The 21,818-nt window shown below is 38.3% G+C and overlaps 1 protein-coding gene across 1 annotated transcript in view; it reads right to left on the minus strand.

The window, feature by feature from the left end:
- stk10 (serine/threonine kinase 10) overlaps positions 1-21,818 on the minus strand; it is a 37,624-nt gene that overhangs the window by 7,717 nt on the left and 8,089 nt on the right. Inside the window, exons 2-10 of the mRNA XM_014414217.3 lie at positions 18,428-18,592; positions 14,021-14,069; positions 13,274-13,423; positions 10,469-10,541; positions 9,476-9,670; positions 8,764-8,845; positions 4,488-4,622; positions 2,245-2,598; positions 1,774-2,154 (exon numbers count right to left, since the gene is read on the minus strand). Coding sequence (XP_014269703.2) covers positions 1,774-2,154; positions 2,245-2,598; positions 4,488-4,622; positions 8,764-8,845; positions 9,476-9,670; positions 10,469-10,541; positions 13,274-13,423; positions 14,021-14,069; positions 18,428-18,592 — 1,584 coding nt within the window. The remainder of the gene's footprint in view (positions 1-1,773; positions 2,155-2,244; positions 2,599-4,487; positions 4,623-8,763; positions 8,846-9,475; positions 9,671-10,468; positions 10,542-13,273; positions 13,424-14,020; positions 14,070-18,427; positions 18,593-21,818) is intronic.

A 21,818-nucleotide genomic window follows, 5' to 3' on the forward strand; every position in this document is an offset into this window, starting at 1 on the left:
AAATGAATACAAAACTAAAACAAAAAGCTAATGACAGTTTTGCTTTCACTGTTACATAGTGAATAAGAAGTTATCGCAACTCTTCCTCTTGAGAGAATGATACAGATCTGCCTTGAAATTAAAAAAAAAAGAATGATTTTATTACAAAAAGTAAATCAGAATTATTTTATGTAAACAATTAAGTTTGTTTTATCTTTTAATGTAACAGGGACTTTCTTGTTTGAAGTACTTGTCTTAGATGTAGGCGAGCAGTTTTTTTTTTGTTTGCTTTTTGTATTGTCGGCTTATTTCTGGTCTTTTCTCCATTTTGTTCGAAGAAAACAAAACAATTGGCTGAAGATTTTAAAAAAGAAAAAAAAGAGTAAATATATTAGCACAAAAGGACCCTAGGAAGGTGTTCCCCACTCAGAGGGAATTATTTTGGTTTGCACAAACTGCTGTTCGCCATAACAAAGCTTCCCCATGAAGCCAACACAGCTGAGCAAACACGCTCCATATGAATCTGTGTGAGGCTCCTGTCATAGCTGGCAGCTACCGGATGCTAATGTTGCACTGCTCAGTACTGTTGAATCATTTTCTGCGTAACTGACACACTAACGATGACAATAAGTCTATGTGCTTGTGTGTTCTGGTGTGTTATTAATCGCACATTTACACCAAGATGAAAGAATATATATTCATCACTCTGCATTTCAGCTGTGGCGTTTATGTTTGAGTTCATCTGTGACTGTGCTGACTCCCTGTCACTCTTCATTCACACAAAAACAAAAAGAGTAAACAAACAAAAGAAAAAACACATGTAGCTCTCACACACACCCCATGGATTTATAAGTGCATGTGCACACTGATGTTTGCACTCATTCTCTCATGCAGAAACATAGAAATCATATTAAAAAAACAACAAAAAAACCCCAAGAAAATAATAAAAAGAAAAAAGCTTATAGGCAGACTCGTCTGGTAAATAATCTATTATTTAAAAAAAAAAAAACCCTGACATGTCGAACAGCCATGACTCCACACCCAGTTAATAGGATTTTAATCATGGTCAGTCCATAAGCCTCCAGAAGCAACTCACTGACAATGGGCTGCATAGAAATTTCCACTCACAATAGTGAATGCTGAACTGTGCCCACACAAAGGCCACCACTGGTCTAGATGAACTGAAAGTGTTGCATATTTGGCTTCTCTTTCCCAACGTCTAGCCTCCCAATCGTCTCACTTACAAGGACTGTCAGACATGGATTTGGTGATTCTTAAGCAGAGACAACCTACTATCCTTTTTCAAGCTGGTAAATCAAATAAATAGTCATTTTGGAGATGCCCCAATATGCTTTGTCACCAATTCAGTCCAAACTTGAGAAATAAATCCCAGCAAACCTCAGTCAATAAAAAAAGTTACTTAAGTCCTCATGAATGTAAAACTTTGAGTTTCCCTAAGTGCAATGTGCGTGCAAACCTAATGGGAGACAGGCAATATTCTGTGTCAAACTCCCACACCCTAAAACGACACAATGCTGTTTCAGTTCCGCTATGAGTGCAAAGAAACACTTCTTTTTTTCCCCCCAGGAGGGGTTTTCCTACAGAGCTGCCCTCTGTACATCTTTAACACTTGAGCACTGGTTTTGCCATAAAGATATGTTCTGCAAAAACACTTTAGAGAATGAGGGATCTATCTTCTCTGACCATTCCTTTCTGGCATTTTAAAAAGTTTGAGTAAATGAATCATATGAAAATTCCTTTAAGTACAGAAAGCTTTGATCTGTGTTGGCTCACCCGTGCACTAATGGATGTGTTCTCCCTGTGGACAGACAAATCCATGCTCTCAGATGCCATGCTGCCTGAATAGGACAACTGCTCAATAATCCCTCCATTGAGATAAGATGAACCAGGATCAGCGTTTGCTCCCATTGGTTTCTTCTCAGGGGAATCCTCTATTAGGCTGCCGTTTGCTACCTGGGTGGGAGCAGAGGAAGATGCAGGCGAAGGTACAGGAATCGAAACACCACTTGAAGTTGGCAATTCTCCATTAGCTGGGATCTTGGGGACCTCTGGTTCTGTTGAACCTATAAAGTTTATCGTACATTCCTCAGATCTCTCAGATTCCATATCAAAGAGAGATGGTGGCTGTTCTGTCTCTGGGGTGTCTCCGGCAACCTAGAACAATGATTTTAGTATTAATACTAAAACTAAATAAATAATCCCACTTCATAAATATACACGAGCAGAACAACTTTCAAAAAATACCTTTTCCTCCTCAAGTGTGGGTGTACTCTTCCCATCCTCAATACCAGAGTCTGAGAAGGTAGTCTTGGTTGAGGACTCACTCTCAGATTTCTCAGACTCTGATTTCTCAAGGATTTCACCCATTTTGTCTCCCACCTCATCTGGATCTTTCTTATGGACATTCTGCCGTGGCAGGGGTACAGGGACTGCCATGGTGGAGCCTGGTTCTTCCTCTGTTGATGTATCTGGCTGGTTCAGCTTCCTGGGGAATGGTACTGGTGCAGGTGAAGAAGGTGTGGTAGGGCTTGGGGTGTCCGGGGGCTGGTCACCTTCCAAACTGGTCTGACTAGTCTGGCATGGCTCCTTGGCTGAGGACTAAAGGAACAGAGAAGTGCTGTTAGGCACTGGTGTGACAAAACATTTCATGTTCGTAAGACATTAAGTCATGGGTGGTCTCCAAAATGTTAATGTTTTCAACCTTTGCTTCTGGTCCAAACACTAATGGGGAAAAAAAACATTCAGGCCGTCCACCTTTTTGCTAAGTAACTTCAATCTTTGCTTTAGTATGAATGCAGTCATTCCTGTTTTATACTTGCACATTGCTACTTTTAAGTGTGGCTTAGATAGCTATCTAATCTGCAATGGCGAGGTAATAATTACAGAGGTGAAAAACCTGCGTAAGTCAGGACAGACTGCCAGGACCTGAGAGTTAATGGCATTATCATTATCATTGCTATTATGAAAATCTTGATGCGAAATAATTCAGTGTGCACTCTTTCATTTTTGCATACAGCAGTGCGTTAAATGTATTTTATTATGCAGACAAAGCTGCACTTTACGGTGTCAAAAGTATGTGAAACACCTGCAAATATGCTGCAAAACCAAAACCCAAGACTAACAATCTTAGATAAATTATATTACTGCAGTTAGCATGTACACAGGTAAGGGAATTACATCTCAGAAGCACCCTATCAAATCAGACTAGGAAAAAAAACCCAGCTGGCGTCATACACAGAGAAATAATAACACAAAGTAAGATTTTAAGCAAACCATCTCGTTCAAGTACCATGAAATGTGGACCAGTGTACTTTGGCAGCATTTTAAAGGGTGGTCACACAGATCATTGATTTGATTTAGTTACTTTATATAAAGATAGCTGATTCATCACACCTGCTTTTAAATAACTTTCCTTTCAATGATTAATGTACAACAAGGTGCATAAAGAAGACCTCCTACAGAAAGCTATTCCAAATACCTGTCCAGGTAAGACACTGTTCAATTGTCTAGATGAGAGTGTTTACTGTTCCACCATTTTCCACCAATTTGCACCATCAGTATACTAGAGTCACCCAAATAAAATAAAATAAAATAAAATAAAATAAAAAAGACCCTTGAATGCCACAACATGTACAATAAGGAAGTACAATGTAAAAGGCCATTTGTCTTCATAGAGAAAGGACAAAAATGTATGAAAACATTTGTCTGATTACAGCATTTGTAAGAGTATTTCAAGGATCCTATAAAGACCTGCTATTGCTATGTAGAAATCCCCATGTTTTTGATTAAGGGTCAGAGTATCTTGGCTGAACAATAAGCAACCTAAAATAATTTACTCCTTTAGGGATTATGAGGCAATAGCTGTTTCTACAGGCCAAAAGCAGCACCTATATTTAACCATGTGCGGGTGTGGGTGAATGCCTGTTTTCCGTCTTCTGTTCCTTTGTTTGTGCTCAGGGCAGGCAGCAAAATGCACTTTCATCCTATGTTTCTGTCTAATCTCCAGTTCTCTGTGAATTCATGAATGACTTCAGTGGAATAAACCATCAATCCTTCTGCAGAAAGGCTATATTTAGCAAAATATGCTTTAAGAGGAGGTCAACGAGTCAGGACTACAAACGTGAGGCTCGGTGGTTAAGAAGGAACCTACGTGCTGGGGAACACATGCAGGTAAATGCACGCCTTTTTGTCATTATGTGTGCAAGTTGCAACTTAATTACACAGTCTGGACACTGAAATTAAGGGTAATTTCCATCTCACTGTGTGGTCTGACAGGAAAATGAGGAACGTCACAGAAATGCATTTACTTGTAAAGTCAATACCACTTCTACGTCAAAATGCATCCATTTTCTGTGCCATTATTATGTTTTTAATTTAAATCACAACATTAATAAATTAAACCAATTGAATGGAAGAGCATGGACTGCCCACTCTTGTTTTCGAAACACCAAAATAAAAAGGACAATGATAATGAACAGGTTTGGTACCACAGTAAGGTCCATGCCCTCGTCTTCCTCTCCTTCCTCTCTATTGTCTTCAATTTCCTCCATGACTTCAGCCTTGACCTCAGCCACCAGCTCTCTCAGCGGACGGTTGGTCGTCACCGATTTCACAAAAGGGTGCTGTAGATAGGAGAAGAGACAGTTATTAAGGCTGATCAGAAATTTATTTTAGGGATAAATACTATAAACACTACGCATTTAGTTATTGCCTAAGAGTGAGGCTGACTAAAAGGCTTACAACCATGAAGCAATATTTGCACAAAACACAAGAACAGTATTTTCCACAGGTTTAAATAATTAGCAGATGACACCATTCTGCAACATCTCAACTTTCAATGATATCAATTTCTTTTCAAATAATCTGTAAAACTTTAAAATACAAAATGATGGATCAAGTGAAATAAAATTCTGGTGCTTAAAAACGATACACTAAATGGAACCGGAGTAGAAGACAAGACAACATACTTTCACTGCTGGGAAACTCTATCTGACACCTGCCAGTTCCTGCGCAGCATTAACAATGGGAACATCACAATACAACTCTCCACTTGAGGCAACAGTTTATTCTAACAGAATGCACCTAAAATAGCAACCAGTCTTCAACTCTACTATGTCTAAAAAGAAAATGCATGTTTCCCCGTGCTTCAAGTAAGGCAATAAGAACGCTGTAACAGGAATATAAAAAAGGCAAATTAAAAGTTGAGTGCTGCAAGGATAAAAAGCTGATCATCTATTATTTAGATGCTTTGCACTCCTGTGTAATTTAACTGGAACAGCTGACAAAGGGGAAAAGTCTGCAAGGGGTGCTGGACCATGAAGTGTGTAGAAGTCAGTGTGTGTTGTGAGCCTCCACAGTTGTAGGTTCAGGAGCTTGCTTGTCCTTGAGGACAGCATTACGCTTGAGTTTTAAGCTTCTCCAATGACAAATAACAGTCAGCTATTGCCTAATGAGATGTACACAAATGAGTGCCATTTGACTATTTGTGAGGCAAAATATGAATGCATGGATAAGTTGTATGCTTAAATGCATAGTGTCTACATTTGGATGTCATGATTCTTTCTATGTCAGCCCATTTTATGGCATCAATTGACAACATGAGCAACATAAGATAGAGTTTTTAAATCTCAAACTATTGCTGCACAGCCAGCCCTTTTTGATTTAGTGATTTTTGTAAGAAGAACATCAACATGACTGATGCAGCAACGCTGGTTAATTAAAGACAAACTTCAACTGAAATGGCTCCGATTTCAGCAACCACACGGCCACATCCTCTGTAATCAGCCAACAGATTTATCTTAAAGCCATGTAAACCTGTGGCGTAAACAAGGTCACATGAACATATGGTGATGGCAGTGAATGCTTCAATAATAATTCAGTTTGTCATGTTTGGTAGAGGCAGTGCTGCAATAAATGCATGTTTAAAAGTGAAAGGAGCTAAAATAAACTCAACTTCTGTTTCCACTATCTCAATTCGAAAATTGCAGAGAGAGGCTTTTTGGAAGTAAAATTTCAGACATGTTTTAGATTTACATTAAGCCTAAGCAAGGTGAAACATTGGAGAAAAGAGTTTTAATGTGAGAAGCACTACATTAGAATTACTCCAATTCTGAGAGAAAATAAGGCATCTTATTCTTTTGACATGTTACACATCCAACAAGGTATTTAAGGCTGGGAACTGGCAACTAATTTCATAATCAACTCATGGTTGTTGCTTTCTAATTAAATTAGAGAACTATGAGAAATGTCCAGTTACAAATTCATGAAACCCACAGAAATATCAAAACATCTTTATATCAACTGCTTTAACTAAGAATCCAAAATTTCTGATTTAAAAATGTTTCTCAAATGTTAACAAAATCAAAACTAACTTATAAAGCCATAAAAATGACTTGAAATAAATTCCATTATGTCAATTATCTAATCATTGTTGCTTTAGTAAAGCTCTTTATTTCATTTGAATGCCTACTGAAGATTATAAAAGATATTTTTCTCCCATTGCCATAGAACTTATATGAGGAATGAGTATGAGTAGCTAGTAACTAAAAAAGTAGGAGTAACTGTAGCGTCAAGCACCTACAGCAGTAAACCTCTGAGAAATCTGCTTTAAGCTGTATAATCCAATAAATTATACCAGACCTCCCATACTCCAGGTAAACACATCCTCACTGAGGCAAAACACAGGGCAAAAAGACTAAGTGTTAGCACTGGTGCCTTGTTACACAGATATAGATGTGTATCAGTGGATATATGCACCATTTTATAGGTTTCGCATTGCTTTAGACAGAGAGGGGGGAGATTTGGTGCCCATGGCTTTGTATAAAGATTAAATGTGCACAATATGGACCATTAGGTGACTAGAAGAGAAACCTGCAAAAAGGTCAGGTGTACATGCACAGGAATAAAAATAAAGTGTATGCTTTTGTCCCTCCATCTTTATGGACAGTTTTAGATCTTGAATGATGTAAATTTAACTAGTTATAAAAATTTCATTTTTGAAGGAGGGTTTGGCAGTTAAGACGGTTTTTAGGGTTAGGACTTTAATAAGTTAAGTTAGGGGTAAGAATTTTACTGGGCAAGGTGCAATTTTGGTACTCAACTGACTTGACTTTTATTAACCCAAATTTAGGACAGATTTCTGTCTCAAAGAAGTTGTTTGCAGAATTAGAAGATTACACTTTTGTTTAAGATATACTCTATGAAGTTTAGACAACCAAGATTAACTCAAAGTTCTACTTCAGAAATGTTTATATGCTTTCCAGGGCAGCTCTGCCAAAAACACCATAAAAACCCTGCACATGAGAAACTATGGGAGGAGACGCTGGATTCAATATAATACTAGTCATCCAGACGGTCTCCCGGCCAGCCACACACCCACAGTGACTGATACTGTGTCATGTTTTTTTGTATACATTCCTTACAGCCGCATATGTGGGACAGACGCAGAGTAATTATGGCAAAAAAAGGGAAGAGGTTAAAAAGATGTTTATAACCAATTCTTGTTTCCTGTGAAAAGCTTAGTGACAAAGACTTTGCAAAGCTTTATTTTTATATCCCTTATTTAGTCTATCCAGCACCAGGGATGTTTTTTCTGACTTTTTTATTCACCTGTATTTTTCCACATCTGCTCACTTCACCCTAAAGCCTGTAACATATCTGACGGTAACTGCCGGCAAAGTGACATGATGCAACATCCATCACAAAGCCTCAATCTGACCACGCCCACAAGTGCCTACAGCTGTTAGGAGGCAGTGGACATGATAAACATCTAAAACTTGCAGCACAGCACCAAAAACTGGGCCGCGCCTGTCTCTTTCCCTCCCCACTAGAGAACACATGGAGAATTCCCTGCAGGCCTGACTAGGGTTTTCATCTTTGCCTCGCTCTAATTGGCCAAAGGTGGCAAACTCAAGTTAATCCTGGCACACCATTGGCTGAGAGCAGGAATGTAAATAGCTGGCAGCTCCTCAGCTATGGGATGCAGACAGGAAACTGTGGCTCTGAATTTTAATAGACATTGCTCTTGTTCTGTAATCCACACCCTGCTCATGGCTTTGCTCATTCTACTGGCTCTGAAATCTAGAGTCTGATTGAAGCTCGTCTTTAGATATTTGCATTTCATTGCCACAACTTAGAATTACCATATGATGATGCCTTTAATAATCAAACAGCTGCTTAGAACCATGTCTGCCCAGGATCATATGTATAGTGAAGTCTATAAAAGGCATCAAATAAGCTTGCTGACGAATACAAAATATGGTCAGAATCTGAATTCTGTTTCTGAGATGAATAATGTCGAAAACATTTTTGTAGGGTAATATTTTTTTTTGAGGGTAGGGTGGGGGCATTCGCGAAGAGGCCAAAGCTTCTTATTTCTTTTGTCCTTCCCATCTAAACCTTCAAGGATATTTTATGATAGTGTCTTTATTCAGGATCCTTTACCATTACATTTTGGCTACTGCACATTTTCTACCTAATAATTTTTCACTTTTACACTATCAATTTCTTATAAAGCGTTTCATTTTCACCTGCATGCCTGTGCCCGCCATGGAACACCAACCTGGCACAGATCACTGTATTCAGGTCTTAAAATAGAAGATTAAACTGATCTGTGTGTGTGTGTGTGTGTGTGTGTGTGTGTGTGTGTGTGTGTGTGTGTGTGTGTGTACAAGACAAAGACAGAGTATGATGTTCCATTGTATGTCAAAGTGCAGCACTGTATAATATTCACTACTATTCAGTTACACACAGCATCAAGCCTACCTCCAACATTTGAGCTGCAGTTGGGCGAGTCTCTGGGTTTTTATCCAAACATTTCCGCAGGAAGTCATTAAATGCCTGTGACCTTGAGTAAATAAAAGAGAAAAGAAGTAGTGAAGTGAAGAAACAGTTAAAACAAAAAAATAATTTTAAGTAACATTTCCAACCATTTTAGACCATCTTTGTACGCAGCTTTGTTGTGCAAGAAAAAAAAAAAAAAGAAAAGAAAGAAAAAAAAAAAAAAAGGTCTCAGCAGGAACAATGAATCAGCGGCCCTTTCTAAATCTCCCTCTACCTGATAACTTCACTTTCACAGTAATAAATTCACTGCTACAGCGCATTTAATCTCATTAAAGAAAAGGTAGAAAAAAATTACAGTTTGGCACTCATTTAAGTGCAGCCTCTGCTGGAAAATGGTTGGCATGTGGAAAAAGGGAAGGACAATTTGATGCATGACTGTCTAGAGCAGATTACAGTATACCAAGTGTGCAAAGTACTTGGAAGTGATTGAAATTAAATGACTTGTTGAAATCTAGACAGGGAAATAAAAGTCCCCGTTGACTCCACTTGCCATTTTCTATCGTGTAGCTTATGAATCATGGAGGCAGGTTTCAAACTCCCCACTTTCTGGTTAACAAATTCCTCTTCGCAGCCTGTACATATTATGCTAGACGGTTGCAGGCCAAATGTGCAACAGCTGAATTCAGATTCTCACCATTTCTTTGGCTGCTCCAGGCTAGGAGGCTCAGACTTTGCGATCTTTAATAGCACCCTCATGGGATTGAGCTCGTGGTGTGGGGGTTCAATCTGCGCAAGCTCGATCAGAGTGATTCCCAAAGACCAGATGTCGGCCTTGTAGTCATATGGTGCATCCTTCATTGTCTCACACATGACCACCTCTGGAGCCATCCTGAGACAGATAAATAAGGTTAAACATTAAAGATTGTGGCATGCAAACTCCTCCACAAACGCATCACATGGTTCAGCACATAAATACTCTGTTGACTAAAAACATGCAGCTCCCCATGGGTTAAAAAAATAAATAAATAAATAAAATAACAAAGAATCTAAAATAACCATCAAGATGTAATTAAGTAATAACACATACATAAATGTAATATAAATAAGATACAAATTTTGACTAAGTGTAGTCAAAAAAGTAGCATTTTAGATTAAGTTTTTTTCCCTGATCCGATCAGGACTGTACACAGTTATGATTTAATTGAGCTGGGATGGTGGGGATGAATGATAACCTGTTCTAGTAAATGTTTAACTGTCATATTGGTATAAAGGAAGGCTCAATGGAACAAGGTTCGCTGGGAATCATTTCTAATTTGGAGGAGCACTATTTGACAAGAATGAAGGATTGCAATGAATACTGACTGTATGCACAGTATCATTTTCTCTCAGGTATTAAGTGCTGTGAGCAGTCAAAAAGGGTTGACCCACTAATTTTAAAGTTCATAGATGATATCTTCACAAGTGCTATGTATATGAATTATATTAAAGTAAACATTTAATATAGTTGTTTTGCATAACAGTAATAGATTTACAGATAATGTTGCAAATCAGGGAGCAGGATTGTTATATGATAATATGGGATTTAGAAAAAGTAGAGTGTAATTTATATAGTCATTGAAGGCATTGAATGTAGCGTACTAAGCCAACCCCCCACCCCCAGTGTTGCTGACTGAAACTGTAAACTTACCAGTATGGTGTTCCAATGAAAGAATCTCTTCTTTGCAACGTTTTGGTATTTTTTGCAGACACACCAAAGTCAGCTGCATGAAAAAAAGAAAAACGAAAAGAAAAGTCACGTGATGGAGGAAAGACGTTCACTAGCATTTCACAGAAGGAAGGAATGAAACCAATTCAAAAACTTCCGGCTTTTTTTTTTTTTTTCCACAACCACGCCCATGAGGTAGACAAATACTTTTTAGCTTGTAAAGCCATCCTGACTGTGTGATCTTTGGAGTTACAAATCCAGAAACAGTAAATTTATAGCAGTCCTATTTCCTTAAAAAAGTTGCCAGATTTCCAGATTACAGGGGTCTTGTTTTCACTTTAGTTTTTTCCTCCCGCCTGTCAGAAGGAATATCATGTGTACCATGCCGGGGTTAGAGAAGTGCTTGGCAGTAGCGCTTAGATTTTGCACACAAGGCAGCAGGGTCACATCTTCAATTACAAACTGGCATGTTCTATTATGGGTTCTTAAATGACTTTTGGTTTTGTAGACTACAATTCAAAATCTTTGGCTTCACTGTCAAATGCATCACTTGAAACAGTCTGAGCTTTTGCAGCAAGGATTTCTACATCTCAGAGACATTGAAATTAAGCAGTCCTTTTATTTTACATTGAATAAGAGTTAACACTATGTTTTTGGTAAAAACAACACAAAACAGATTAAATAGTTGTTCATTACCTACAACAGGGCTCTCATTATGTTCTACACTTCCAGGAACTAGTGCACAATAGCAGGTTTTAGCAGGAGTCCCAAAAGAAGTGAAGTAATGTTAGTGGCAACCTCTATGCTTTTATCTTTTACCACTTCAATTATGCCCATTAGTCAGAGTTTATACTCATCAAATTTGAGGGTCTAAGTGTCAGATGCTGCTTGCTGCCTCTTGAAGCCAATTTCTGAGTTTTTCCTTTGTTCCCGCTGCCGCATGTCTACTACATTAGGGTCCAAGATTAACATCACTAATTCAGTATTCGACAAAATATGTAATATGCTCATCTTCCATTACAGTGCTGAACAATGTTTTCTTTGCATAACATTTTGATAGCAAAATGAAGTAGACCATTGACTTTAGAATTTATTATGACCCAAATAATTATTACATGAGATCACATTGACCTTTAAACGTCAAATTCTAATCAGTTGATCCCTGGGTCTAAGCCTATTTTAAAGACACGTCTCAAGGATTTCCTGATGAGAATAAAATTACAAAATTGTGATGGGAGACAGATGTAATCACTGACTCACAAGCCCTCACTGTTCACAGGTTATCATCATCATCAAAAACTGAATTGAAATCCACTGAGAACGACAAATGTGACGTTGTGTTTGAGAAAAATCTGTGTGAAGGTCATCACTGTAGCAAGTCACTTTAAATTCTGACCAGTACTGTAGGGAGTTGTAGCGATTCTTGTGAATTGACGGACAAACGATGGATACAACAACATGGCATAACCGGATTGGCAAATCGTATAGGCTAAAAATAATGTTTCCTTCATGACGATAGCAGGAAGGCATGATACCTCTGATCCAATATTCATTTGCTTTTGTTTTTATCGTTACCTGGATACAGCAACAGGAATTATGAGCAATTTTTTTTTGCCATCATCAACAATTCTTGGCACTGGTCACAACTGCTGTAAATAAGTTCGTAAAAATCATTAAAGACTTTTTTTAATCCAAAAAAAAGAACTGCATGAATGCTTCATGAAGATCAGACATTTTAGCTGACCTCAAAGATAGTTTAATTGCTGTCTTGTTTGAATTAACATGTATTTAGATAAGTTTGAAGACCGTAAATGAGTCCATGTCATGACATAATGGGTTTACAGAGGCAACTCCCAGTGATTATAGGCAACTGTGGTGGAGCTGGAGAAGAATGTAAGCTGGAAAGATTCTTGGCATGCAGCTTAATGAGCACACTTTTTGACAAAAATGTGTCATATGAATTTCTTTTTTTTTGGTCTTAGCTCAGTAAAAATGATCAGAGAGTCAATCAGAGTAAAGAAGGTAAAACATCACGCCACAAACAGTTATCTAAAGTTTCATATCTGAGGATCCTAAATGTTATGCAATCATTTAGACAATTCAGCACTTGCTTACCTGGCACTTAGACAAAGCACTGCACTAGAACACAACACTTCAATCTAAAACAAACTAGAGTGTGGATCCAACTTTTGTCGTCCAGCCATAAAATTTGAAGAATGTGAGGAACGCTTCAAAAAGCCAATAAATGAATAAAAATATGCAATGTTCTCAGATCACAGTTTTCCCACACAGTGCTTGCGATTCGCTGACAGCAGCAAAGGAGGAGTGCAGGACCTCTTACTGTGCATGTTATGTGTGGCATGCATTTATGTCAAAGAAACAATGAACCTAAAGATTAGCCAAGACCCCAGAAATAACCTTCAATAATCAATGTGAATGATACATTAATCTGGGAATTAGTCCCACAATAATTAATTTAGCAGTAAAATGCAACAGTTGAAATTCACAAATGTTTTTTAAGAGGTTAAAAAACTGCTCGAGTCAAATAAGAAAAGCAACCAATACTTTGTATTAGTCTGTACTATATTTTCTGCCTGAATATCAAATAAAATCTCAGTTTTCAAAACAGTACTGCAGTTTTCTGACTGTTCATACAAATGTGGTTGCAAAAACAAAACATCATTTTGTCCACCTTGATGCCTCTATAATAAAAAAAATGATCAATGCATTACACTCTGCTAGAAATGAAAAACCTGAACATCACAACATCTAAAACTAAACACTTACCCAGTTTGATGTCACCATCCAGCATTAGGAGGATGTTACCAGCCTTCAGGTCTCTGTGGATGATCTTCAATCCATGGAGGTAGTCTAGCGCCTCCAACATCTGGCGACAAACTACCTGAATCTGGGGCTCTGTCAGCCCCCGATCCAACTCTGATATGGGCAGGAGAGGAGGAGAGGTTAGAGCAACAGAGACGGAACACTGCATCCTTGTAATTCATACAATCATGGCAAAATAAAGAGTACAGAGCTACCGTGTGAGCTCCATGAGAAAAAAAAAAACAACACTAAACCCACCATAGCAGATCAGGTAGTATTACCCGATAAGTAATCCCAGATTAGAAAAACCTTCACACATCCAAGATAATCCTGCCCTGTAGACTTCGTTTCATCTCTGTCTGTGTTTGGTTAGCTGCAGATGGGGTGCAGGCAGTTACGAGGATGTGGATTACCCAGTGAAAACACCAGGGGGATTTCCCACACAGGAGGACTCCACTATGTCTGACTGTTTCAAGGCTTCAAGGTCAAATTAATAAAGCTGTAGTATGATGCTGTTTTTCAGGATTTTCTGCCTGATAAATTTGAGATTTTTAAATACATATACGGTCATGAAAGCTAAGAACTAATTTTGACTTAAAAAAATTTTTTAAAAAGACAAAAAAATAAAAACACTCTCTGAGGTTTGGAAACCAACTGTTGTTGTAAAGGAAAAAGATTTTTAAATGAAAATACAGAGACAGAATGGCCTACCTAGCATGGCGGCATCCACAGCGCCTCCAGGGCAGAACTCAATCATGATCTGGGGGGGGAAGAGAAACTGGTGTTAAACTTAACCCAGGAATTATAAGTAATAAAACTGAAAGCTGAAAAACAGTCAGTGAAAGTCTGTGTTTCATGAGTTTGAACTTAGCTGTTGATGAAGCTTTTAATGTGTCTGTGATAGCAGAGACATCAATATACTTTAAGATGAAGGATTTTCAGTGGGACATAAAAGCAGAAAATCTAAATTTATATCAGAAGTGTGTCCTTCCTGTTAAATTATGTCATCACTACCTGTAGAGGAAAAACTGCCAAACACACATCAGTTCAGCAGTAAAGTAAAAGAAAAGGCAGATGGAGGAGGTAAAAACTGAAGAGGTTTCCTAAATGGAGTCTTATTAGCCATGTCCTCAAACACACCTATTAGAAAACCATAGTAAGATTGAACTTCTTTCACAGCACATACTTCATTTATAATTATGTTTTGATTCCAAAATTGAACTCTTGGTACTACGAAGCATACCTGCTGTGTGATCTCATTTTATTTTTTACAATCATCAGTCTTTCTTGCTATGACAACACTGCCAAAGCATCAGCCAGGCGCTGGACAAGGCGTGGAGTTTCAGCCCAGACAAACCCGCACAATGAACGACAAATACCAAAAGGTGAAACCACACCATTGCACGTCTGACGGTATGAAACTATGCATACCTCTGTGTACACGCGGTCACGTGAAGGCGCACATACTTTGCAAAGAATCAGAATATGAGGGCTGCCATTCTTGGCATTGAACACCAGGTGGAACAATGCTCTTCTGTCACGCTGACAAACTTCATTAGTTTGGGCTCTGCCATGTGTCATCAGCGATCTTCCATTTTGCTTAGTCTGTTTAAAAGTTAGTCTCATATCAGATTTTTAGTTTTTTTAAATAAACAGCTGAAAGACTGTCTGGCCTGTGTATGACGCATGTTTCCAGCTTTTATATCTTTGAACTAGATCGAAGTTTTACCACGTGTTTAAGTTGTTTTACAGTAGCTAAAAACCTGTTTTAAGATTCCACTGTTTGATCAACAAAGAAGAAACAGAAATCTAACATAGGTCAGGTTTAGCATTTTATTCTTCAAGTAAGAAGATTATTAAGGAAAAAGAGTTTCGCACACACTTCAAAAATTAACATTTCCTGTTGATATGCATCCTTCCACCATTATGATCTGTAAAAGTTAAATAAGAACAGAATGTATTATTTTAAAATGTGTACCAACTGATGTGCAGTTTCTTCCCATCAATATTATCAGTATATATACACTCTGAAAATATTTTGTTTATTCTACATATTCTCAACACTACAGAGGGTGGTTAATCACACCTTTTATTACAAACCACATCCCTGTTCCTGCTCACCACTGCCCATTTTTTTCACTTCTGTTTAAAAACCACTCTCCAAGTTAAACGAACTGCACTTTAGTGGTAGCACAAAGCGCTGGCCAAACTAAACAGCTGTACATTACTCGGCTGTGACAGAGGCAACTGGTTTGTGTAGTCATCAGTGTGTCTGCAGCAAAGATTTGTTCTCGCTGCGTGAAAGAATCTTGGATGATGTGTGATGCTGTGGGTAAAGAATGCGCTCCAACTGGTCAAGCTGCATGATATTCATAACCACTGTGGGCTGAACACACACATACACTCAGTGTCCCTGTGTATTTGAGTCAGAGTGAGACTTTAAAAAAAAAAATAAAAAAAACTAAACAATAACCCAGTGTACTTCATCCCCTGTTTAAAGATATATCTCACATTTTACTCTAAAGGGGTGATTTTTTATCTTCAAGTGTCTTAAAAAGCATTAGGACAATTTATGAGTGTCTTTTTCTTCCGAGTACAGCTGGACACAACTTGATAAAGTCTACAAACCCCTAAAAGCTTTAAAATAAATGGAGCAGGCTTAGCTGACACCGCAGTGTTCCTCCAGTTCGCCACTCTGTACCTTCACAGTGATTTCTTACCTCAATTTAACAGACGGCAAAGGAAAGTAAAAGGCTATTTGCCAGCAAAAAAAATGTTATACAATCGAGGATAACTAAACCTTCAAAAACGCAGGCAAGGTGGTGTAAAAAAACAAAACAAAAAAAAAAACAACAACCCAAAAACCCTTAGAAAGTCTTCTTTCTTTGTCAAACTGTACAGCGCTTGACTAGAGTAATGCACTTACAATTTCTCACTGTATCTAGGACTAGGTACTGTTCAATGACCTATTTAAGATTATATATAATATTATGAATTCAATATAATCCAGGCCTACAGACTGTGGGTGATCTTGATTCCCTCAACTTAGCCATAAGCCTGTCTTAATGGGCAAAACTTGAAGAGTGTAGTGGCATTTAGGCTGCACCCGGTCCACACACACAAAAAAAAAAAAAAAGACTTGACCCATTACCCACTTTAAGCCTACCTCATGAGTTTCTGACCACTGACACATTTGACAGCGCCAAGTTGCACATGCCTAAAGTAACACAGATTTTTGTAGTATTAGACCGTTTAGACATAGAGCACTCATTAGGGGGAAAAAAAAAGAAAAAAAGAAAATTTGCATAGCTAACTATACTAAGGGATAATGTACTTTTACATGCTAAATGATATGAAATATTCTCTTAGCTGTTTAAATCCTCTCTTCTCCTGCGTCTTTCTTTGCCTCTCCCTGTTTGTTCTTCTCGGTGCTGACATCAGCAATCCCATCTCCACGTTAAAGGCCCCGTTTTTCTCACGCTGTGGGCCAGACTGCCTTGCTAACCTCCAGACCAGATTGGAACAAACAGCCTCTCACTGTCTTCTCTCTTTGTGGTAGAAAGCAGAGCGGGTGGGTCGTCACTGGAATGCACTGACTTACACTGCCCAGTCCACCCAATTGGAGGTAACCAGGGCCTGACCACCAGTAACTACTGGGCTAATTGTTGTGCTTACAGCAATGAGGTGTAGAAACTTTTCCAGATTGTGCTCTTGTAAAGACTAATTACAGACAACCAGTTGTCACTTCAGTGACAATCTTTAACACAGATACTTTACATACATTTTAAAAACATTTCCAATACTTTTAAGACACTGAGTGTAATTATGTGTTAGACAGAGAAACACATTAGTTACTGGAGACAGCTCAGAATTCACATGACAAACAAGGCCTGTTACTCTGAAGCCACAAAACACAGGAAACATGTGGTCTGAAAGCAACGGGCAGAGAGGTATGTACATTTAACTTATCAAGCTAACCTAACAGTTGCACAGGGTCCAGCTTTGACTCATGGGCAATGTTCAACCCCCTCCACATTTTATTTAGGTCAACTACTAAATTCATTGTTGGTTTAATGCATGTATGCAATAAAGCATAATTACATTGTGTTTAGCAATTTTTAGTACATTAATTCTTTATTAAAACATGAGTTTGGCTTTGTTGCGTTACACCTCTGGTAAAGTTTTGACTGATCAGCAGTTCATTAAGTGTTAACTTGAATTTTAATAGCTTACGAGTTCTGTCATGCTTGATTTAAGGCTTACAATTCTAATGCTTAATAATTAACTGAAAACTAACAGAAGAGTCACAAACATGCCAAACTAAACATCTACATTTTGCACTTCTAGTAACCGCAATAATCTTTATCTTTAGCTTTAACACTGCCTTGTAATTCTTCAAATATTTAAAATCATGCCCCGACGTGAGGTCACCATTTGTCTTGGCCAGATAGAGTGGGAGATTACAGAGGGAGTTGAAAAGTTTACACTTGACCCAGTGTATGTGTGAGAAGAAGGAATGATTCAAGAGCAGGGGAAACATAGCTGAGATTAATCCTCATTCTTGTAGTATCATCAGGGTCATTTCTGATGCATTATGTCAGCCAGGGGTTCTTCTGTCATTCCTATTTAGGCAATAGACTCTTCTTATCACTATTTTTACAACAAATCTTGCATACGGAGGAGAAATATACTCAAGATAAAACTGTTGCAATAAAAACAGTTGTCACAGAGTGAAACGGAACATCCCACCAGCCGTTCAACATGCACAGTGAAAATATTTGTTTTGACCCTCTTCACTGACTGTTGAGGTTTGTGTGTCATGGCTTTTTTGGGTCCTGGTTATGAGTGGTTTTGAGAGGAAGACGACTGAAGTTCCTTTAGTGCATTATGCACCAATCTAATTTCAGCCTAAAATCATTGAAAAAGGTCGAATTTATTTAATTGCTTTGTTTTGTTTTTCTCCATCCAGATCATGTTAAAATGTGTAAAGATAGTGTGTCAGTGTTTGTGGTTAACCTCTTTGACAATGTTCAGCCAAAGAAAAATAAAACAAAGAGCCAGAGGGCAGCAAGTCTGTGGTTTGTCTGATTTGCTCATTCAGATTTCAGCATTACCTACCCAGAGTTTATTCTCATAATAGAAAGCATCAAGCAGCTTGACAATGTAGCGGTGGTCACATTTAGCCAAGATGTCAATCTCGACTATGTAATCTTCCAACTCTTCCTCAGATTTGGTCTCGATCACTTTGGCAGCAGCCAGAACTCCTGTCTCCTTGTTTCTGGCCTGTGAAAGGAAAACAGATCAATGTTAAATGAAACATGCATGAGTAATGGCAGACCTTTTTTTTTAAACTCAGTTTCCTCCCGTTTTTGTGCTCAAAGACTTTCAAAGCAAAAGTAACCAACCCTGTGAATTTAAGTGTTTCAGGTCTCCAGAGAGACCAATTTTTATCATTTAGTTATACAGAAAACATCAACAGTGCGGGAGGTTATTGCCAACATTAAATTTTTCATGGCCCATATAACAGGGAAAAATAAATAAATACACAGTATGACCAATGTTAAGATTAAGGGCCACATTTACAGTTCAAAGGCCCCCTTTTTGTTTGAAAATCTACAGTTGGTGATTAACTAAAGAGGTGCAGTGTCATGGCGTAGTCAGAGGTATTTTTCCAGCTAGCCATAATTAATACAAAATGTGTTGGTAGATGATTCTGTACATTTTCCACAGTACTTAAAATCATACAAATGTGAATTTTGCAACGTGCAATTTACAGTAAAATGTGCTAGGGGCGCATCTCATTTTGAGCCTCATGTGACTGTGATAGTTTCCCGTAAGAGTGGTAATTTATTTGGAATGTCAGGCGGTGAAATTATCAAAATGAGCTCATAATTGACAAAGATGGATGGCTCAAAGCTCGGAGCTAAAGCATTAGCTCCGTCCTTAAATGAGTCTCTCAATGAGTTCTCACTCTGAGTTTCTAGAGACAGAACAATGCCTGAGATTAGGCACACAGCACAGGAACATCTAATGATAAATGAGGTTTGGCTTGGACGGTCTCAGTCGTTGTGTCCTTGGGCAAGACACTTCACCCGTTGCCTACTGGTGGTGGTCAGAGGGCCCGGTGGCGCCAGTGTCCGGCAGCCTCGCCTCTGTCAGTGGGGCCCAGGGTGGCTGTGGCTACAATGCAGCTTGCCATCACCAGTGTGTGAATGTGTGTGTGAATGGGTGGATGACTGGATGTGTAAAGCGCTTTGGGGTCCTTAGGGACTAGAAAAGCGCTATACAAATACAGGCCATTTACCATTTTTATAACCCTCCTTTGGATAAATGCTGGACTCCACCTGAGTTGTCAGTTTTATGCAGAGATAAGATGAGATGCTCAACAGCGAATTCTAACAGTAGAGTTTCTTATATCAAAAACATATTGATTCTCCTTCTCCAGTTGCCTCTCTTTTATTTGAATTACAGTTTCCAGAGAGAAACACATGTGTAAAACCTGAGCATACACTATATTATCTTACTCACTACCTTGTCAAGTCTGCTCATTTTTGGCAAAACTAATTTGCTCTGCTCTTGGTAGACTGCATTAATAATCTTTTTAAATGAACTAGCTGCATTTATAAATTAGTACGTAACTTTCCACTCCCATCAATGCACTGGGGAATCATGGTAACGTGCCCTGCATAGTTTATCTGGCACCAAGAGTCTCAAGTCTTAGTTTGTTCAAAAGAGATAACTTTGATCACAATCTGTGCTGGACTTTATTGTCCATGCTGTAGCCAAACGGAAGAAGACACTCCAAGATCCACACGACAGCAATTAAAATGCTGACTAACATTTACAGGCAAAACTGGAAAGGAAGCTCCACACCCTCCCCTGAGCAACTGAAGAGTCAGAGGAACTGAAAAGAAGAAAATGCCACTTTAGCCAAACCCATCACACGCATAGACAAAGAATTCCTCATCGCTCTGAGTGGTAAAGAGAAGAAAATAAAGCAACAAAACATTCAAACGGTAGAGTGACTCAAACAGCATCAAACACATGACGCTCTCTCGTGTATGAGGCAGGCTTTTTTCAATGTGTTTCTACAGTCAGAAGTAAATATTCACTCCAATCATTGTTAGTGTTCAACTGGAGACAAATGAAGACTTAAAGTGAAGTCAACAACAAATAGCTAAAGGCGGGGTCATCTGCTACACCTCATTTAAACCTGCCCTAAAAAAATATCAATTCAATTTCTTTGCTGTAAAAATCTAATATCTAGGAAGTGATGGTTTCATCACGATCATGAATGTTGTCTGATTAATATGGTCAATGCATGTGCATATAATGAGCACAAGTGTTTGATTTTATGACTAAATAAGGAAAAAACAAAGAAAAAGAAACAACTGCCTATCCTGGTGAAATCTGGACCCTGTTGTGGTCTACATCCACCCAGTGGGGCCTGCAGAAACAGACTATATTAAGTCTGGTATCTGAATCCTTCATGGTTTACAGAGGCTGTGGGAAAACATCTGAACAAACACATGAGGTTCACAGCGACACATCCTCATCGCAGTACTCCTTGGACTATGCGCGTTTACCTAACAGAGCTCCGGAGAAGTTAAACTTTCACCAGCAGATTAACCTAAAGTGTGACTCAACAGGATGCGATCTCTTGCCATCAAACAATCAGTCTGTTAACAAGTCTCAACAGTAAACACAGACACCAAACTCTTGCAACTGCTTTGCTAACATTACAGCTCTCTGCAATAGCGCTGTATCAGCTTCAACAAAGTCACCATCTGGGGTCAGATTTCCAAAGAAATGCATGTTTTGACAAGCTAACAATTCCAACTACATGTCTGTGGAAAGCACATCTGACACACACAGTCAACACTGTGTGGGTAACCTTATTTTTAGTACAACAGATTTTTTTTTTTTAAGTTCTTAACTTCCTTGTACAAAATGAAACTCTCCAGACACTTAAGAAATTCGAAACAAGATATTTTATTCTCATTTAGTACAATTCTTCCTTGTCAGACCTGCCTTCCTTGTTAAGTAAAAGGTAACTTGAATTCCAGAAGGTTTATTGGAGTTCTAGTTACTAGTAGAGTGTAAAGTAAAATGATTCAGAGAAAGGTTAAACTTACACACTCCTTAAGCATTTTTTTAATCCATCTAGTCCAACTATTACCCATGTTGGGATATTTAAAATTCCAATATTTCCTTTTTTCAGATATTTGCAACTTCCCTGTTGGCAACACAAATGGAATATGTGTTTGGAATATCCCAACACACAACAATATCGCAAACACGACAACAGGGTAGACAAGAACAGTTGGGCAAAGCATAACCGAGTGAGCAAATAGCTAAACATGACAAATGTTAGGGGAGTCGGTGGAGTTTTTATGTGTTTGAAAGAAAAAGAATACAAATATTGACGAATACATTGAAACATTTAATGTTTAAGTCGAATATCCATATCAATCGTTTAATTAAAAAATAAAAAATAAAATCATACATC

This window comes from Maylandia zebra, linkage group LG10, assembly GCF_041146795.1.
Source record: "Maylandia zebra isolate NMK-2024a linkage group LG10, Mzebra_GT3a, whole genome shotgun sequence".
NCBI classification, from domain to species: domain Eukaryota; kingdom Metazoa; phylum Chordata; class Actinopteri; order Cichliformes; family Cichlidae; genus Maylandia; species Maylandia zebra.